This window comes from Drosophila subpulchrella, chromosome 2L (genome assembly GCF_014743375.2).
Source record: "Drosophila subpulchrella strain 33 F10 #4 breed RU33 chromosome 2L, RU_Dsub_v1.1 Primary Assembly, whole genome shotgun sequence".
Taxonomy (NCBI): Eukaryota; Metazoa; Arthropoda; class Insecta; order Diptera; family Drosophilidae; genus Drosophila; species Drosophila subpulchrella.
Window position 1 is genome coordinate 8,908,794 of NC_050610.1, and position 18,428 is coordinate 8,927,221.

Here is an 18,428-nt window from a genome sequence, read left to right on the forward strand (position 1 = left end):
AGATTGAAGAAATGTATTGTACAAAATTAATTTTAGAACTTTGGGAGGACAAATCCGGTCCTGGCAAAAGTGAAAGAACTTTCGGCAGGATGCGTTGAACTCAAGGCAAAATCATTCAATGAAGGCCCCAGCATGAAAACTACTACTACAACAAAGATGAAAGCTTTTCCCTGTCGAAAGAAGCTTTTCTCCAACATGGAAAATGGAGGTAAAGAGTCAAAGAGAATTATATGAACGCTGAAGAGACATTTCTTACAATTTTTGAGAGACTTTGTATACGAAAATATAAAAATTTAAAATTTATGAAACTTAATTTAATAATTTTAGTTAATCTTATTTTTAACGTATAATACTTTCTGGTTTTATCTAAGAAAACTGTCTTGAATATAATGTGCACTCAACTTGAAAGAGCGTATTATCTGTATACAAAGTATAATACATTTTTATAAGTGTTCTTTTAAGAGCTTAAAAGCTAAAGTTGCCGACGAACGCCTTCGGTTGTCCATGCAAATATAAAAACCGAACCGTCTGGGAAATGGGAAATCATTCATAACGAAAAACTCCTGACGTGTGGACGTGAAAGTGCCGTGATTTCTGCGTTAAATTTTTTCGCGTCTTTCGCTGCTTGTGTTTTTGTGTATTTTTATTGTTGCCATTATTCTTTGCGACTATACTGCCCGCTACTTAGTATCCGTTCGCGAAAAATAAAGAAAATATAGGCAAGAAAACAAGTCAACTAAAACATCCCATTCATCTTGTTCTGCCAACTTATTTCTAATTGTGAAGCAACCTTGAAATTTCCACCTAACGCTGGAAATTGCGAAACAAAAACAAAGCGGAAAATATATTGTTTACCGAAAACTAGTCAATTATCACCGAATTCTGCTATTTGCAATGTGACTTTCCAAGTGTGATAGCAGCTTTTTTGACGTTAAGTTTGGCCTGGAAGACACGCTCTGAAATCGGTGGACAACGGTATTCGATACCGACATTTTTAAAGTACAAAAAAGGATTACAAATCGTATTTTGGATTACTGATCAAGGAAACCAAAGTGGCAAAAATGGGCACTATCGGTGAGTTAAATTTGTTTTATTTTTATGGTCTCAATATTATTGATTTTAAATCAAAAATATTAACAAGTAATGTTCAACTAGTTTTTCTTTGTCCTAAGTGAAGGGAGTTCTCATGACTTTTTCCAATGGTTTTACCTAATTTTTTTATGAAGTCATTAAAACTAGATCTTTGATTTTTTACCATACGTTTATGATTTACAAAGTAAACTGTAAAATTATTGAAATTAAAAAAATAACTTTTTGTTCTAGTTTTGAAAGTAACGTAAAAAAAAGGTACTTCAACGGTAGCCACACAAGAAAAACAGCATTTTAATATAGATGAATGTAGTCTAGAATCCTTTTAACTACATATGCCATAAAAAGTATAAATGCGATATAGGCAAAAAAAATGTTGAATTTTTTGAAACCGAGACCCTCTTAAGAGTATGTTGTAAAAATTCTGGCCGAAACTTTAGAATTATATGTATTACCTAGTATACCTTCCGTAGACTGCACCAAAACTTCTTTGTTTTGTTAAGTTTAGTTCTGAAACAAGGCAAATTTAGATGATACATTAATAAATATAATTTTAATGATTTTTTCGATTGTAATCAATACAATTGGCTTTCGGCGACAGCCAAAACGTTGTTAAAAATGTTTATTTTAATGGTTTTATGTTCAATACTAGCCCCCATACCCTTTCTTCCCTAGTTAATTATATTCCTAGCTATAACTTTTCCCCGAATTACATATTTCTTGGTGCAGTTCCTCATCTGAGTGCTGTAATTGCCAGTGGTTATCAAACAGTTGCACAATTTTGCTCGTTGATTGCTGTCATTCAATCCGATTATCCTTTGTTTGCCGGGCCAACTCAACATGAGCTCAGCTGTGACCCAACCCTATATTTATGTAAATAATCCTTTTCACAGAGCTCACACAACACGGACGAGATTCTTTTCAATCAAATAGGATGTGGGAGTCAGTCCCCTTGCCAACGCCCCACTCATTTCCATTTTCGTCCTGCTGGTTTTCTGTGTTGCTTGCTTTTCAATTATCCTGGCTAAAAATAAATCGAGAAACATAGACCGAAGAGAGCAATCAACCCACATGGGTGTATACCACTTAAACCAGCTTTCAACACCAGGCCAAAAAGAAATATAAAGAAAGGAAAAGAACACCAAGCGACAAATGACAACAACGTCATTATCATAAACATGGGCTGCCGGCCTGCCCGCAAAAACGCCATGAATTTTGTTTATCCAAAATGTATAAAATAAATTAGGCGGCTGGGGATAGACCCTAAACTCATAATCGAATGACGCACGAGATTCTGATTTTCTCGGCTCATCATACTATGTTTGTATGTGGGTGTTGCAGCCGGTCATTAGCCAGGTGGCTTCGGCTTCAGAGCGGTAACCTTGGGTCCGGCAATCCACAGTCCACAATCCTGTGTCCTTTCTGGTGCGCCCACAAATGCCCCCTGATTGCCATCTCGGTGGGGCCAAAGTCGGGGCACTTCTGCCTCAATGGGTTCATTGTGATGAGCCCCACACGACCACGACAGTTGCATACACAAGTGCCACCTGCGGCCAGGACTTGCCTTTTTGAATGCCATCCTCATCCTCGGGATGTGAATGTGACTTGTGCCTGAGCGAATCGCATTAAACACGCTTCAGATGCTCATGATGTGACGCTCTGCTCGGCGATGAAATGTCCTCCAAGAACTTTTCTCGCTGGCGCTGCTAAAAGTTCAGGGGTGAATAAAACCATAGATAACAGATATGACCCTGAGTCGTCTTGGTAATGCAACGAAAGTGTAACGATTGAACAAAGGTCACTTTTAAAAAGTCTCTCAGCCCTCTGGCTTCCCAATTTCAGATTGTTTTAAGTTTGTTTTCGGGTTCTTAATTCTTCTGGATTATTCTTAATAAGGTTGTATTTCGATTTATTGCTATCGATAAGGGCTATCTACACGATCTAACTTTCCATCAGTATTTTTTGTATTTTGGTATCTTATAACAAAAACGAAATCTGGTCGTACATATCAACGTATTAATATAAATTCGGTTACATATAGGCAGAACTTTTATCTTAAATATAAGTTTTATAAACTTAACAGGTATTTAACAACATTAAAAAGTTTTAAAAAATAGCTAAGGATAGAAAATATCGATGTTAAACGATGTTACATGGTGCAACCCTATTAGAAAATATTTTCATCAATAGTTCATTGAAATACCGTTGTTAAGGTCTCACAATGACAATCAGTTCTTAACTCCTTTGGGAAAGACGTACTTTGTCAGGAAAAAACTTCTAATATCCCCTTTACTCCAACATCTTTTACGATTTGCACTCGGTCGACTTTGAGTTAAGTGTTGAGCTTTAAATTCAGCGTGAAATTTGCAACTACTTAACCTTTTAAAGTAAATCATAAGAGATGCAGAATGATAAGTAAGTTAACCCCAACGGAAGTCCCAATCCCATCCTATCTAATAAGATCCCTCGCAGGGACGAATCCCACCGCCACATGGGCATTACCTGCAGCGGATGCCTGCGCCAGAATTTTCCGGGCCGCCGGTTCCACTGCCTCTCCTGCTTGGAGGAGTTCAACCTGTGCAACGGGTGCTACGCCCTCGATGTGACCACCAAGGAGCACAAGTTCGACCACGCGATGCACTGCATCCTCACGCCGGCGAGCCTGGCTCTTTTCTATACCCAAGAGGAGTTGGGAGCCGGAAAGTACCCGATGCTCATTCGTTGCCCCTATTGCAAGATAAACAACTTTAATCTGGAGGAATTCGAGCGCCATTTGGAGGAGCTTCACCCCAGTGCGGATCCCGACTTGTTGTCCTGTTATAAGCTGAATGTTTAGGGCACAGAGGTCAGCTACAGCGAATAATGGCCCATTTTAGGGCTTCTGTTTATTGGGTATAGAGCCCCACAAATGTTAATGGGACGTTCATTAATATTGATTAATTGTATAAGGCAGCCATTGCAAACCAATAAATAAATGGAACATAAGAAATCGTATTTTATATTAGAGGGCTTCCATTTATTGTGTCTTGACTAGATACGACTGACATACTTCAAATTTACTATGTTTTGGTGGGAACACTTTAGCTTCAGGATCGGACAAGTTTGAGAGGGCTGTAGGCACTTGCAGTAGACAAAGTTTCCCTTGAGGTACTCGTCGAATTCTTCCATCATGGATTCGTTTTGGAGCAAATCGCGATAATCCTCTACACTCTCCAGATTTACAGGGTCCAGCTGATGCATGAAGCACTTTAGTTTCAGGACCACAGCGTACAGATAGTTAAAAATATCGACGGCCACCATTTTGTGGTACTTGATGCTCCTGTGATGGCTGTCGCCCATGATCATCGGGGTTTCCTGGGTCTTGTCCAATCGTTCGTAGGCGGCATAGAACTTCTTGCAGTGCTGACTTATTTCCATCAGGGAGTTCTTCATGGTATTGCTAAGGGAATATTTATATAATAAATTGTATGTACTAGATATTTATCCACCTATTATTCATCATTATTATTTTTAAGTTGCAAATATTTTTGATTATAATAAGTTTCCAACCCAGATAGTCTATGTAACTCACTTGGAGGCCCGCACTACTTCCAATTTCTCCTCGTACTCATTTATAATCGCCTCTTCGGTCGACAAGGTATACACCTCGGGATACCTGCAGCTCTGCTCCGAACTGATCAGAATCAGATAGCGTTGGGTTAGTAGCCATATCCGTTCGATAAGTGTCTTCTGGGCCAGCATTTCACACTGATAGAGATCGTAGAACTGGCGGTATCGGTGTTCCAGGTCTACAAGGAGCCCCAAAACTTCCACCTCCGTCTCGTAGTGCTTCTTGAGCTGTGGCGTCAGATGGGGCTCCTCATTTTCCACTTTTCGGTCTGTTTTGCTTTCTGATCTATGCACCAACTTGCGATCCACTATTGGTTCTTTTAACAACTCAACTCTGTATTCCATTTTGTTTATTGACTACGTGTATGTTTTAATGTGTATTAATTCAAACTGCCAGACTGTCTGTGAATATCGTATGGAGGTGCCCTCAAGGCCCACTAGATGTGTTTAACTCTATGGGGTCTTTTGGCCGCCTAATTCTGCCCATCAATTTCGGTACTCATCTCTTTCGTCAGTGGCCAATTAGATCTTTAAGGTTGAACTAATTTGTTTGGCATCGGGCAGAAGAAAATCCGCTAAGAATTGACGAAAAATCGCTTTTAATTAAGATCAGATGAAAATCAATGTCTACTTATGAAATATTATTATTTCACCGAAATCAATTTAAAAATGATTTGTCTGCCAAAAACATGTACGTAAAAAAAGAAATCAGCCTCTCGATCGATGAATAGCATGTGATAGTCAAATAAAAATAAACATAATAAAATATTTATAGGGCGGTCAGAAGAAGCGATTGAAATCAGTCAAGCGACGAAAAAATGCTTTGATTGATACGAATTTTGAGCATTTTTGGCTTTTACGATGCATCGAAACGGAAATTAAATTTGCTGCTGATTTTTCCGAGAGCCACCTAACTTATCTTTGTGTACGTACAAGAAAATCCGTTGATATATGTATATTTCTTTTTAAATGCGTAATTTTTTTTTGCATTTTTGTTGGGCAATGAAGCTTCCGACGCGGCATCATTAATGAAGTGCGAAGCCAATTGCCGCCTTCAACAATTTTAGCCACAGACAGTGAATACTGATGCTCGTTCAAAGCGAATTTAATATATCTGCTGTGATATTGGTGGAAATTTGAACTCGGGCAAGTCAAACCGCAGCGCAAACATTGCTCATCCCCACACGATTTTTCAATATCACTCAAATAAACAAAATAGAACATGTGAATGCAGAGTGTACGCATATTTAATGCGCCCTAATTGAAAAAATGTGTTGAAAATATTGACGGCTGTCAAGTGTAAATGGCAGGGCGGAAAATAAAAGTTTAAAAATATATTTAAATGAAATATAATACCTTAAATAAGTAGGGATACTTATCACTGATAAAAAAATATTGCTTTCAGCCAAACACAGTCGTAATGTTAATCTTCGTACCGCAGTTAAAAATACGTAAAAGTCGAGAAACTAAAAATTTTTCTTTTCCAAATAAGTTTTTTGGAGATATACAAAAATTTTAAAAAAAATATTATCCACATTTCGCACATTATGGCTGAACATTGTTTACGATTTCTGATTTTTAATTGCCACAGCGGCACACGCGTCGTATGCGCGATGTCTTCTTTGGTGTAAAATGTTTTGGGATATTTTCGAGCAGACAAGTGCTTTTTGTGTGCCCTCAAGATGTGTTTTCTCAACACCGATAGGCTAATGTGCAATTAATTCTCGCGAGATATTGCAAATGCTTTTTGATTGTGTTCAAATTAGGCAGAGAAGGTGCAATGAACCTTTCGAGATTGCAAACAGCGAGTGAGCAAAAATACGATTTGAATATTATTAATAAATATCCATAGTGAACTGAGATGCAAATGAAAAAAGTATTCGTTTCTGCTGTATTTTCATAATTATTTCTTTCGGAAAGCTGAAATAAACATGTACCATCACAGATTATAATCTAAATAATTTCTTAAATTTGTTAATAGAATATATTATTTAAAATATCAAATATTTTAAATAAATTCTTTAATATTTTTTTATAAAGCCAACAAGTAGCTATTCTATTTATAATCCCTCCTAAGCAATAATTAAGTTTTAATTTGGTTTAAAAAAATGTAATTTCATAATGCATCCAAGAGAAATGCGTTGGTTTGGTTTATTTTATTCAGATTTGATTTTCTAGACCGCTTCTTTCGCTTTCTACGCGTTGATCCGTGGGACAAGGTCGTGCCGTCGCCTGTCGGCGCGAGAAATATTATGGCTAACCAAAAGATAAAATATATAAGTATTTTCGAAAGATATATCCATCTGTGTTGGCGGACTGCACAGGTTCGTTCGACCAACTGTTTCTGTGCTCCGTGCGTTTGTGACGCGCTTTTTGCCATTGACACGCAATAAAAATATGTACTTCAGAATAGTAAAAGCTCATAATGAGCGCATTTAAGATTTAATTAGCTAAGTGTATAAATCGTCTGCTGTTGATGCTAGTTGTTTTTATTGTCAAATCGTAACTCAAAACAATCAACAAATGAAAAACTTGAAATTAGAGATGGAGTTGAATAATTTCCGACACGCTTTCCTTGCAGATGGGACAGATGCGCTGTCGCCGCATTGCCGGAATCAGGCATCCCATGCAAAAGATGTGGCCACACAAGGTGGCCACCGGAGTCTCAGGCGGTTCGATGCAAATGGGGCATGTCATGAGTCTATTGTTCTGATCGGTCAGGCGCCTCGGGACGGGCTGTATTTCATCCAGAAAGGTCAAGTCAACGATCGCGTTGCGTTCTGTTTCGTCGGCTTCTCGGGGTGGACGCTTCATTTTGATTGGTTTCCAGGTTAGAAGACTGCTGCACGAGAAAAACATTTAGTTACTTTTTTTTGATCAAAATATGTTTGGATGTAAAAGAATAATTCTGAAGTAGAACTCAGGAGCAATACAAAGTTCAAAGTCTGCTGTTCGTTTTGAAATAGATGAAAGAATAATTCTTATATAGGACTTGGGGGTAACTTACAGTTCAAAGCCTGCTGTTCGATTTGAAATATATGAAAGAATAATTCTGATATAGGACTTAGGGGTAACTCAAAGTTCAAAGCCTGCTGTTCGATTTGAAATATATGAAAAAATAGTTCTGATATAGGACTTATTGGTAACTCAAAGTTCAAAGCCTGCTGTTCGATTTGAAATATATGAAAGAATAATTCTGATATAGAACTTAGGGGTAACTGAAAGTTCAAAGCCTGCTGTTCGACTTGAAATAGTTGAAAGAATAATTCTGATATAGGACTTTTGGGGAACTCAAAGTTCAAAGCCTGCTGTTCGATTAGAAAATTTTTTTTTTTTTGGTGTCTTGATTGAAAGTCATATGAAAATGCATCTTATAAGCAATTGGGAGACGGAGACAGAGCAAATACAGAAATGTTGTGTGATTACCTTTTAAAAGAGAAAGCCGAGTGAAATGCGTGGGTGTCACTGTGAATGCCTTTTCTTCTCATCTTCTGTATTCCTGACGCTGAAGAAAGCATTTTTATTTTAATGTGTGTGAATATACGTACGGACATACGTGTGTAGTATTTAATAAATTATTAATTTTTGCTACGCTTTAGCCGCTCAAACATCACATGAATCGTCTATTTGGTCGGGCCAATAAATGTCTCTTATATAAATGGAAAATATTTTACGCAGATTGGTTTTTATCTGTGTGTGTAGTCGAAAATGTAGTCTAACATTTTTATTGAACATTCATATTATTTCTCTAATTAATGTTTCTTTTTAAAGAACATTATTCGGTCATGCCTTATTTTGGAACTTGAACTACTATCTTGCTATAAGTTGACGATGAGAGAACATTTCGAAAGCCATCCAGTGGTCAATTGTTCCAGGAGCACTTCAAAAGAGGTCGGTTTTGACCAGTTTTCGGATACAGTCTAGACGCGGTGTTTTTGTTTATACTAGATACACGTGATGATGTTTTTGCCATTGAGCTTTCTCTTGAAATGTTTTTGTTATGGTCTCGTCCGTCTAGCAAATGTTTTTTTCGTTCTTTTTACTTCTCTGGGGCATTTTACTTAATTTTATTAAGAACAAAAAAATATTTTGAGTGCATGGCATGACAATTTGTTTGTTTACCGAGTGTCCGAAAGCATTCATTGTTGTGGGAAAATTGCAATAAGAAGTTGGCCTATTTCATTAGGAAAATACAATATTTTAAGTGCATTCAAATTTGATTGATTATCTAAGGTGCCATGAGAAGTGTATACAATCAGAACAAATGTTTTTAGACTGAAAGACATCAGTAGTCGGCCATACATTAATCAATTCTTTATAGGTCAATTTAAAATCGTGCCTGTCATTCAAAGAAGATTGCCTGCCGAATCTGGAATTTATATCGCTATCCATAAACAAATCAAATGGCAGACAATTAATCAGCAAACAATTATCCAATTGATTTCCATTCCTAATATCCGCTTCCCCAAACAGGAAAAAGTCTTCTAATTATTTCAGTCATCGCAACTTTATGTTGACGTCAACCAACAGATTTTTGATCTTTCAGTTTGCAATGCAAATATTATTATTAGCATTACTTACAGTTATTTATGGGCGTTTTGAGTGTTCCGTGAACACATATTACAGACCCACGAACACATGAGAGATATTAAACAGCAATTGTTTAACCCACAGCCTCCTCCGCAGAACATTTCCGAAACTTATGTATTTATTTTCACAAGTATTGAGCTTTTCCACTTTCGCACCGTTTTGACCCCTAATGAATGGCCCATTTAATTTATCTACGTGGGCATCGGCTCAATCTGTATGGCCTTACCTTCGACAGGGGCAAACTATCCAGATATTATTTATTGGGTCTGCTCAACTGTACATTATTCATTTTTAAAATTTTTCCGTGATGCTTTCATATCAACCAGAGGTTTGATAAATGATTTTACGTAGGCACTTGCCTTGACCTTACCTTGAAAATTGTCAGCTACATGAATTTTTTACACGACACTCAGTTTTTTTTTTCCTGCCGTTGGTTTTCATTCATTTTCGTTGGCGCGTAATTACAAATTTGTTCGCCTCACAGGAGGCTATTTATAAGCATTTATTTTGCACAAAAAAATATGTACTTTCAGATATAATGTGAAATAAAGGCGAGCAAATTAAATAAATCGTAAAGGCGGAACTATTAAAATAAATTATGGAAATTATGCCGTGGGCGGCGACTTTAGACCATCACTGTGCGGGGGCCTGAGAAGGCCTCTTGAGTTCTTTTTTCCCCCCATTAGCCCTGGCATGCGAGCCTGTCAAGCGCCACTCAGGACGAAGGTGTTTCTTGAAGGAGCCGGCTTTCGTCCACCTATCGTCCTGGTAACCCCTTCGGCATCATCACTTGCCACTTGCCACCTGCCGCTCGTGCTGGTCATGTGCGCAATTTTCCAAGAGCAGCTGCCTCTGGTTGGTGGTCTTCGAGAGTGCTGCCATATATCAATATGTTTTGTGGACCGGCGGGAGGGGCGGATACACGCCTACTTTTCTAAAAATAACACTCCTTGGCCAAAAGATAGGGAAAGCAAATTGAGCAAATTTAAACGTGTCTTATAAATACAATAAAAATATACAAAATTCGCAATATTCGCCTGCTCCTTATATCAAAACTCATCCGTTGTCTAAGAGGTAGGATCCAGGGCATAAAAAGAGCTCTCTCTTAATATTATTTATTTAATTTCGGGTTTTCTTGTTTTGCTGTATACATTAAAAACCTATATATATTTAATTTTATTTCTTTTTGTTTATTTTGGTTTTTGTTGCCTTCGCTGGGGCTTGTGGGCGCAGCGGAAATTTTCTTTCAAGTCGTTAATTTTTATTGAATTGTTGTATAATATGTTATTCTGCTTACGAAAACTTGTTATACAGGGAGTGAGCAATGCGATACAGTGTTTTGGGCAAGCCTTAAAATAAACTTTGGGAAAAAACCTAGTACAACATGTGATTATTTATTAATAATAAATTACCTGGGTTAGGAATAGTTTCCTTTTTAGCTAATTAATATTTGATCCTTTCCTTTTGGGCAAAAAGGTAAGGGAAATCTAAATTTTTAAAATTATAAACACATCCAAAAAGCATAGAAAACCGAAGAACTACCACGCTGCTCACTTATTGCACTAAAAAAACCAACAAAATTACGTTGTGTAAATTGTAATAGAACTTTCTTGACCCAAATTCATACGTTTGTGTAAACAGTAATGAGGTATACAAAAAAAGTTCTTCAGTCCGAGAGATATGAAGAAATTGTATTTGAATTTCGATGGGAAATGAAAGCGTGGCAACAGATTGTCGTAGGTCCCCCAACCCTATAGATGCAGCACGTAAAAGCCATTCCGACTTTTTCAAGTTGCCGTAGGTCCTGAAAATCAACTTACGTTTTCCGCCCACATCAAAGAGTGGGGCCTTAAGTTCCGCTGATTGCTCAATCAGTTTGGATCAATTGTTTAGCATACTCTATTAAGGGGGATTGGCCGGTCGATGGTCTCGGGTCTATGGTCGTCGGTCTTCGGTCTCTGGTCTTTAGTCTCCAGACGCCAGCCCGGGCAATTCATCATGGCTGGCTGGATTGGCGCTGGTCTAAAAGTGTTTGCGTTTATTTTGTAATAATAGGAAACTTACAATCCAATGGAGACCCAGAGGCAGCCCAGCCTCGTCGGCCTCTGAGTGGGGCTATATCTGTGCCTGTATGTGGCACGCCGACCGACAACGACTTGCCGATTGACGTCAGCAATGCCCCCAAAGTCGCGCACAGTGTCGGGCGGGTTGCCAAGCAGGCGGGAACCGGGACACAAATCGCTGGTGGACCCGTAGACCCCCTCGATAAGGGGGCGGGGTGCGAAACGCTCATTTTGTCAGTCACTCATACGAGAGTTGGACGCTGCCTGGGCCTAGTGAGTCTGCTCTGCTCTGTGGCCAGGGGGAGCGTATCGATTCTTTGGAAATCCTCGAGTACTACTTAAAAGCTTTCGGCGGGGGCGTAGCATCATAATAAATAATCAAAAACGATATGTTTGTTATCGAGGAACATGCAGATAAATTATGAAATATTTACCATATGCGTATACCAGGTGGGAAATTCCCTTTAATCATAGTGATACCTAGATTTCATATTAAATATTCCCGTCTACCAATGTAGCTTATATAATAAGAAGGAAATATTTTTAAATTCAGTTCTTACAGACAAAGTAATTATTATAGTTATAATTATACAACGGATTCAATATCCTATTCCTAACATTTAACTTTAAGGGGATGTTGTTAAATATAATGGTTCTCCTAAATTCATATTTGAATTTAAGTTGATCCAGATTACGAGCCTTGAAAAACTAATAGTATCTTACCAAAACTCGTTTCTATTAAAGTACTAAAAATAAATTACCCTAAACATAAAACATAACATAAAACATAAAAACGTTTACAATATAACTAAAATAATTATCAAAATCGTAACTAAAAAATAATAATTCATGAGTATATGTTTAACTTTTGCCACTTTATAAGGTACTGAGATAATGTTTTATATTTTTTTGTTTAAATATGAAGATCTACGAGTATAGTTCTCTTTTTGAGGGAGTCAACAGTTCGACTAAGATATTAGCCAAAAGGTGTCTGCTATTTTTTTGGGTGGTCGAGTCTCCCGGCGCCTTTGTTGCAATTGCATTTCACATTTCACTTCGGTCCGACTGTCCACAGGGGTGTTTGTTTATTTTGAGCCACTGTTTACACGACTCCCCTCGGAGGCAGATGATTTTCACGGAAAATCTGACTTCCATTTTATATTTAGCCCGCCGAAATGCATCTTTGAGAATGCCTGCTGACCCTTTTTGGCTCATTTGTTTGTTCGGCTATTTTTGGCATGCAAAGTGTTTCTGCCGCAATTATATGAAGAGAATATCAAGATGAAATGGCCGTATCATTCGAATTGGGTGTGGAGGGTCAGGAGGAAAAGGGGGCAGGATGAACGAGAGGAAAGTGAAAGTTTGATTTATGAACACACGCAGGTCGCTGAGGCTTTTGTACGTCTGCTTGACGGTTTGCAGCGATTTATAATTAGTTTTCCCATACTTTGTGACTGGCCAACAAGTGGAGATCTTATTTATTAGGGATCTCTGCGGTTGGGCACTGACCACCTCTGGCCACAAGCCAATCACTTCTGGAACGGAAATAGAAATTACTCAAAAAAAGAACCGCCAAAAACTTTGACTTGTCTGCAAACTAATGGTACTTTTTTTTGGGGGTTAATGGGCTACAGAAAAAATAACATTTGTCCTCTCTTTGTTTCTAGAAATAATACATAAAGTAAATTAATTCCTTGAGGATAAATATAAGAAATCATTAAAATGCATTTATATAATATTCTTAATAGCTATCGAATTTGAAGAGAACAATATTAAAATGGGCTAAAAGTAATTCAAAGTCAAGTTCCAAATTGTTAATACTTTCCATTTTTCCCAATATCAACTAGATTTATTAATGTGTTCTAGAATTAACGATCTTTATAACACTTAAATATTTATAATTGTATATTTCAAAGAGTAAAAACAAGTTTAAGACCTAATAATTATCTCTAAGCGGTATAAATGTCATGTTTTTGTTTCATGGAGATTTACAATATTAAACAGATCGTTTAATAACGTAAAGCAACAAAATTTTACAAGCTGTCCCGTAACTATTAATGCCCGCCGCCCATAGCGGTACTTGGGTATATATTTGGACCCACCTTGGGGAGCGTTCATTAATTTGTTCAACCAAAAATGCATTTCTCGCATGCCAGAGCTTTAAGTATTTTCCGCTTTCGTCTGATAGTAATTTGTCTTAGCGGGAAATATTTTCGAATAGATGTAATTACTAATTCGCCAACCCCCTCGTTCCCAGTGACACCGAATAAAATACGACTGGGGGCAGCGATTTTGATCGCAGAATATAGATGAAAATTTAGCGTCAAAATGAATTCGCGGTAAAATTGTGAGAAAATCAAGAGAATCACATCACGCCCTATAAATGTTTTGCTTAAATTTTACTTGCTTGGCTTGGTGCGATTTTCCAGCTAACGCATTCTATAGATATACCTAGTAGATGTCTGCCAGTGTCCCATTCGGCTGCAAATCAAATGATTTTCCGCGATTTCCCAGGCTATAAATGAGACCGAATGTAGGTAGGAGTGTTGGGGCTGGCACTACGCAGATTGCGGATTCCAAAAATCGGAGCAATCGTCAGTCAGTGACTAACTGCTGACGTCTGTGCTGCGCGGCCTCATATATTCATAACTCATAGTGAAGACAGACCATCTCGCCCCGCGAATCTACGCAAATTCTGCACTAACTTTGTCACAGACAATTTGGCGACAACATCGTCTTTTTCTCTGTCTTGAACGTGGGCGATTCCCCCATCACGCCCATTTCGATATGGAGGGCTGTAAAATGCTTTTCTATGTTCCGCCGCCTGATAAATTAATAATTCGCATTGTGGAACAACAAATGGACACATAAAAGCAGCCGAAGTAGCACATCAAACGTTGACTATAAATCATATAGAACAAAATAACCAAAAAGAAATCCAATTAAAGAAGCTCAATGTGACACAATATGGTGTTCTATATGTTGGTGGTCAGTTCAGTTGAGGTGCGAACAGGTAATATCTGTGTTGCCATGGGTAGGGTCAATGCTAATTATATTTTGATATTTTGACTGTGGTCTGACATCGATTTTCCTATTTTTGGTTTCTTAGCCTTGAGCTTTCTTTAACTGTTCGCTTTGCAAGTGCTTTATGTAAATAGTTTACACTTGAGTTATTTGAGTTATACTTAAAAGTATAGCTTAAAGCATTTTAGCGATATAAATGCAAATTTTAATGTATTTTCAGGCATTGCAAACTCATCAATAATATTTTTGGCATGCCACTCACTTCATCCGATCATTTATATTAATTACTATAGTAATGTAAAAGCAGGGATTTGTGAGTTCCTCATTGACTTTATCATTTAAAGCCCAACTTCACCTCAAAAGAAGATAAAGGATAAAAGAAGACAAAATTTATTAAATACATATTATGTTCTTTCTTTTACTCATAGGATAATAGGTTAAGGGATTCCAATATATATTGTAGTGTACGTTTAAAGTGAAGTGTTAAATAGATTGTAAAAATTAAATAGTTCGTAAAATTTATTAATATTATCTTTTGTGGGGACTTTAAAAATTTTATTTATTTTAAAGTATCTAATTTTAAAATTTGTCTTTATCTTACAGAGAAACGCTCATTCTCCTTCCGGCTGCGCCGCTCCTTTGGCGACGGTGGGAGCACCAACAGTCGGAACAGCAACAACAACAGCAGCACCTGCACCAACCACAACAACCAGAAGCGGTGCAGCACACCCCTAACGCCGACGAGCACGAGCACCGGCAGATTGGAGGTGCCGGGAGCGGCCTCCGTGAGCCGGCGGAGCAGCATCTACAAGAAGCCGGACAAGAACGATGGCGGCCAGATCCATCTCATTCCGGACGTGGAGCTGCCGCTGATGACCTTCGCCGACCAGTACAACATTGAGAAGACGCTGGCCGAGGGCTGTTTCGCCAAGATCCTGCTGTGCCGGCACAGACCGACCAGCACACTGGTGGTCCTAAAGGCGGTGCACGCCGAGCTCACCACGATCAAGGAGTTCCAGAAGGAGTTCCACTACAACTACGAGCTCTCGCACCACCATCACATCCTGAGCGCCTACGCAGTGGCTTTCCAGACGATGGACTACTATGTGTTCGCCATGGAGCATGCCCCCTATGGCGATCTGGCCTCGAACATTGGACCCAATGGTCTGCACGAGAACGCCTGCAAACTGATCTCGGAGCAACTGAGCTCCGCCCTCGGCTTCATGCACTCCAAGAGTCTGGTGCACCGCGATCTGAAGATCGAGAACATACTGGTCTTCACGCCGGACTTTACACGGGTGAAGCTCTGCGACTTTGGGGCCACCACGAAGAAGGGTCTGCTGGTGCACAAGGTGAAGCACACGTGGACCAGTTGTGTGCCGCCGGAGCAGCTGGAGCTGATCAAGAACGAGCGGTTCCAGTGCCTGCCGGTCAGTGATTCGTGGCAGTTCGGCATCCTGCTGTACAACATCCTCACCGGAAATCCACCATGGACATCCGCTGACTGGGTTAAGGATCAGGCATATGCCAATTTCATGAAGTACGAACAGCGCAAGACGACCAAGGTGCCGGACAACTTCCGGCGTTTCTCGCCCCGGCTGATGCGCTGCTTCCGGAAGTATCTGAGCCACGATCCCGAGGACCGCTGCAAGATCACCGAGGTGGCCAAGTACATGAAGGACCGCTGGGTGGAGTGCCGCATCTCCACCTCCAAGTCGGCCACCCTCATCTCGCCCACCAACCACGACCAGGACTCCTGCATCTACCTCAACCAGCGGGAGGGTCGCCTCTCCGGCGATGAGAACAAGCTGCGCTTCAAGCGGATGATGTCCACCTATGGACTGGACATCCCCATCGATCAGGCGATGGTGCGACGGCGGGTCTGGGACTGGCTCTCCACCTGCGACGCCAACTTCGATCCGGACGTGGAGAGTCTGCACGCGCTGGATCTGATGCAGTAGAGTATGGTTCCAAGAAACTATCTTGCAGATCCTCAAGAAATATATAAATGACCTTATAGACAACTCCGAATCGTTCAAAAGATTTTTAAATATTTTGATAATATCAATGTGTAAATAAGACGATATCGCTCGATCGAAGGAGAGCGGAACTGTTTGAATTTGTGGATCTATAAGATCGTTTTTGTAGAGCAGAGAAGCCACTTCTCAATGGTTCTTTTCTGTTGTTCTGCGTGTGCAAAATCCCAGAACTGAATTTAATATAATTTTATATAGATGAAATTTGTTATAACTAAGTAGTAAGAATTTGTAGCATAATTAAACCCAGTTTGAGAAAAAACAACACGTCAACGGATAACTTTCCAGTAGTGTTACCTTTCTAGTCTTCCGCCACGATGATTTTCTATATAAACTCTATATATGTATGTAGTTTAACGATTATATTTATGGGTGTACTATATAATGTGTGATTTACGCGTTACTTACTTTATGTGTACGGGATACAAACTAATGCAATTACCTAGATCTAGACTATAAAGAGATGTAAGGAGTGCGGTGGTGCATTCAAGACCAATTATTAGAGGACTAAGGTTTGTTTTATATTTATAATAGACTATATATGTATTTATGTAGCTATCCGCATTGATGTGTAGATGACATTTACGAGTATCAAACCATTTTGTACATAATATTTAGTTGCTTATGACTTTTAAAGCATACTTATATGTATTTACCAGTTAATACCCTATGTATACCTACAAAATGCTATAAATATAGAACCGTAAACTGAGTTTATTTAAAAAAGTATATTTTTCATATAACTAGTGGAATCTAGTTTCGTGTCCACATGTTCATAAAAGATTTTGGCAAGCGAAGTCCCCTAAACAAATCGCCTCATAATCCCCACACTAGATTTGCCAAACAATCAGGCGAATAACATTTCTGGAGAAGCTACCTACCTACAGCTAAAGGTAAATATTTATTATTTGAGTTTAAATTATTGTTTATATATCCTGCTGATGGCTTTGCCGCGCAGACCGATCCATTCATTGGCTAATTATTTGTTATGTTGTGCGTGAAGGTCACTCAGATGATTTTCTTTAGTTGGTTCGACATTGAATGTCACGGTTTCCATGGGGGCCAAATGGAAGAGGAGCCGATGGAAAACAATCTATGGTTTTTGTTTGTGCAGTTTTCCCATTGTTTGCAGTGGACAGGATGTGACGCCCCTGCCCGTAATTCAGTCTCTAATAAACAAGCGTTAAGGTTAATTCAACAAAGGTGGGGTTACGCCGTGTGTTGGGTGGGCGGACAAGATGTTTGCATTGCGCGTTCTCTGCCTCCCCCCACATAATGCTATTAAATTGTATAATTCTGGCAACCATGAATCAAAGGCCGCTCGGATGCGATTCGATCCAATCCAATCGATTGGTCAAGTGATTGATTAATGCCTTCGGTTAACCTGTAATTAACTTGAGCGCCTAGGGTCAATGTCGTTTCACCTTGACTTTGTTTTATAAAGCATCCGAATTGAAGACATTATTTTACGAGGCGCATGCCAACACTTAAATGTTTTTAATGGCCAAGCACAGGGCGTGCTGAAATGCCGGCTAGACGAAGCGTGTGTGAGTTTTTTAAAAAACCTGAATATATAAAAACAAATTTCATAATGTTTTGTTTGTCCTAAGCTGATTTTGATAATAAAAAAGATGTGATGTTTTTGCTTTACTTATTTTGAAAATGTGGAGCAAACACAGCAGTGATCAAAATAAATGCAATTGGCATACACCCTTTCTTAAAAACCTTTGTCGGTAAGTCTGGTTTTTAATAAGCCATTTGTTTAACTTATAAACTTGAATTATATTTTTGTAATAAAAAACATTTAAAATACATTTTATTACTTTATACAAATTAATTTTTCACGAAATCATAAATTTAATGGATCCCAAGAGACTAAGTCCTTGCGATGACTATGTTGTTTGTCGGTGTCAAAAATCAGTGCTAAGCCAGTTTCTTAAGTTAATAATTTGAATAATTTTTTGGTACCTGCTGTCTTAAGGTAAAACATATAATTATTTTATTTAGAAAACTTTGT

At 38.7% G+C, this 18,428-nt stretch overlaps 4 protein-coding genes across 5 annotated transcripts; 2 read left to right on the top strand and 2 right to left on the bottom strand.

Annotated features, from left to right (window-relative positions):
- Positions 1-559: 559 nt before the first annotated feature.
- On the top strand, positions 560-17,137 carry LOC119547877 (serine/threonine-protein kinase meng-po). The gene is made up of 2 exons (XM_037854913.1): positions 560-1,074; positions 14,979-17,137. The coding sequence occupies exons 1-2, from the start codon at positions 1,062-1,064 to the stop codon at positions 16,334-16,336; spliced, it is 1,371 nt and encodes a 456-aa protein (XP_037710841.1). The 5' UTR covers positions 560-1,061; the 3' UTR covers positions 16,337-17,137.
- Positions 3,297-4,049, top strand: LOC119547879 (E3 ubiquitin-protein ligase KCMF1-like). The gene is made up of 2 exons (XM_037854915.1): positions 3,297-3,504; positions 3,562-4,049. The coding sequence occupies exons 1-2, from the start codon at positions 3,491-3,493 to the stop codon at positions 3,923-3,925; spliced, it is 378 nt and encodes a 125-aa protein (XP_037710843.1). The 5' UTR covers positions 3,297-3,490; the 3' UTR covers positions 3,926-4,049.
- LOC119547878 lies at positions 4,084-5,110 on the bottom strand. Its single transcript, XM_037854914.1, has 2 exons — positions 4,661-5,110; positions 4,084-4,528 (listed from the first exon to the last, which is right to left on the bottom strand). Exons 1-2 carry the CDS (start codon positions 5,041-5,043, stop codon positions 4,120-4,122), a joined length of 792 nt encoding a protein of 263 aa, XP_037710842.1. The 5' UTR covers positions 5,044-5,110; the 3' UTR covers positions 4,084-4,119.
- Positions 7,172-7,925, bottom strand: LOC119547880 (E3 ubiquitin-protein ligase complex SLX5-SLX8 subunit SLX8). Of its 2 annotated transcripts, none has more exons than XM_037854917.1 (2): positions 7,706-7,925; positions 7,172-7,537 (listed from the first exon to the last, which is right to left on the bottom strand). In XM_037854917.1, exon 2 carries the CDS (start codon positions 7,510-7,512, stop codon positions 7,237-7,239), a length of 276 nt encoding a protein of 91 aa, XP_037710845.1. In that variant the 5' UTR covers positions 7,513-7,537; positions 7,706-7,925; the 3' UTR covers positions 7,172-7,236. The 2 variants fall into 2 exon arrangements, with proteins under 2 accessions (XP_037710845.1, XP_037710844.1); XM_037854916.1 differs by having other exon boundaries at positions 7,172-7,540; positions 7,706-7,924.
- Positions 17,138-18,428: the final 1,291 nt, after the last annotated feature.

What these genes read in the sequence shown, in the direction of transcription:
- LOC119547878 (XM_037854914.1), bottom strand. Translation starts at nt 5,043, where the DNA reads ATGGAATACAGAGTTGAGTTGTTAAAAGAACCAATAGTGGATCGCAAG. An exon ending in GAAGTAGTGCGGGCCTCCAA is followed by an intron (nt 4,529 to 4,660) that starts GTGAGTTACATA and finishes ATATTCCCTTAG; the next exon opens with CAATACCATGAAGAACTCCC.
- LOC119547880 (XM_037854917.1), bottom strand. Translation starts at nt 7,512, where the DNA reads ATGAAGCGTCCACCCCGAGAAGCCGACGAAACAGAACGCAACGCGATC.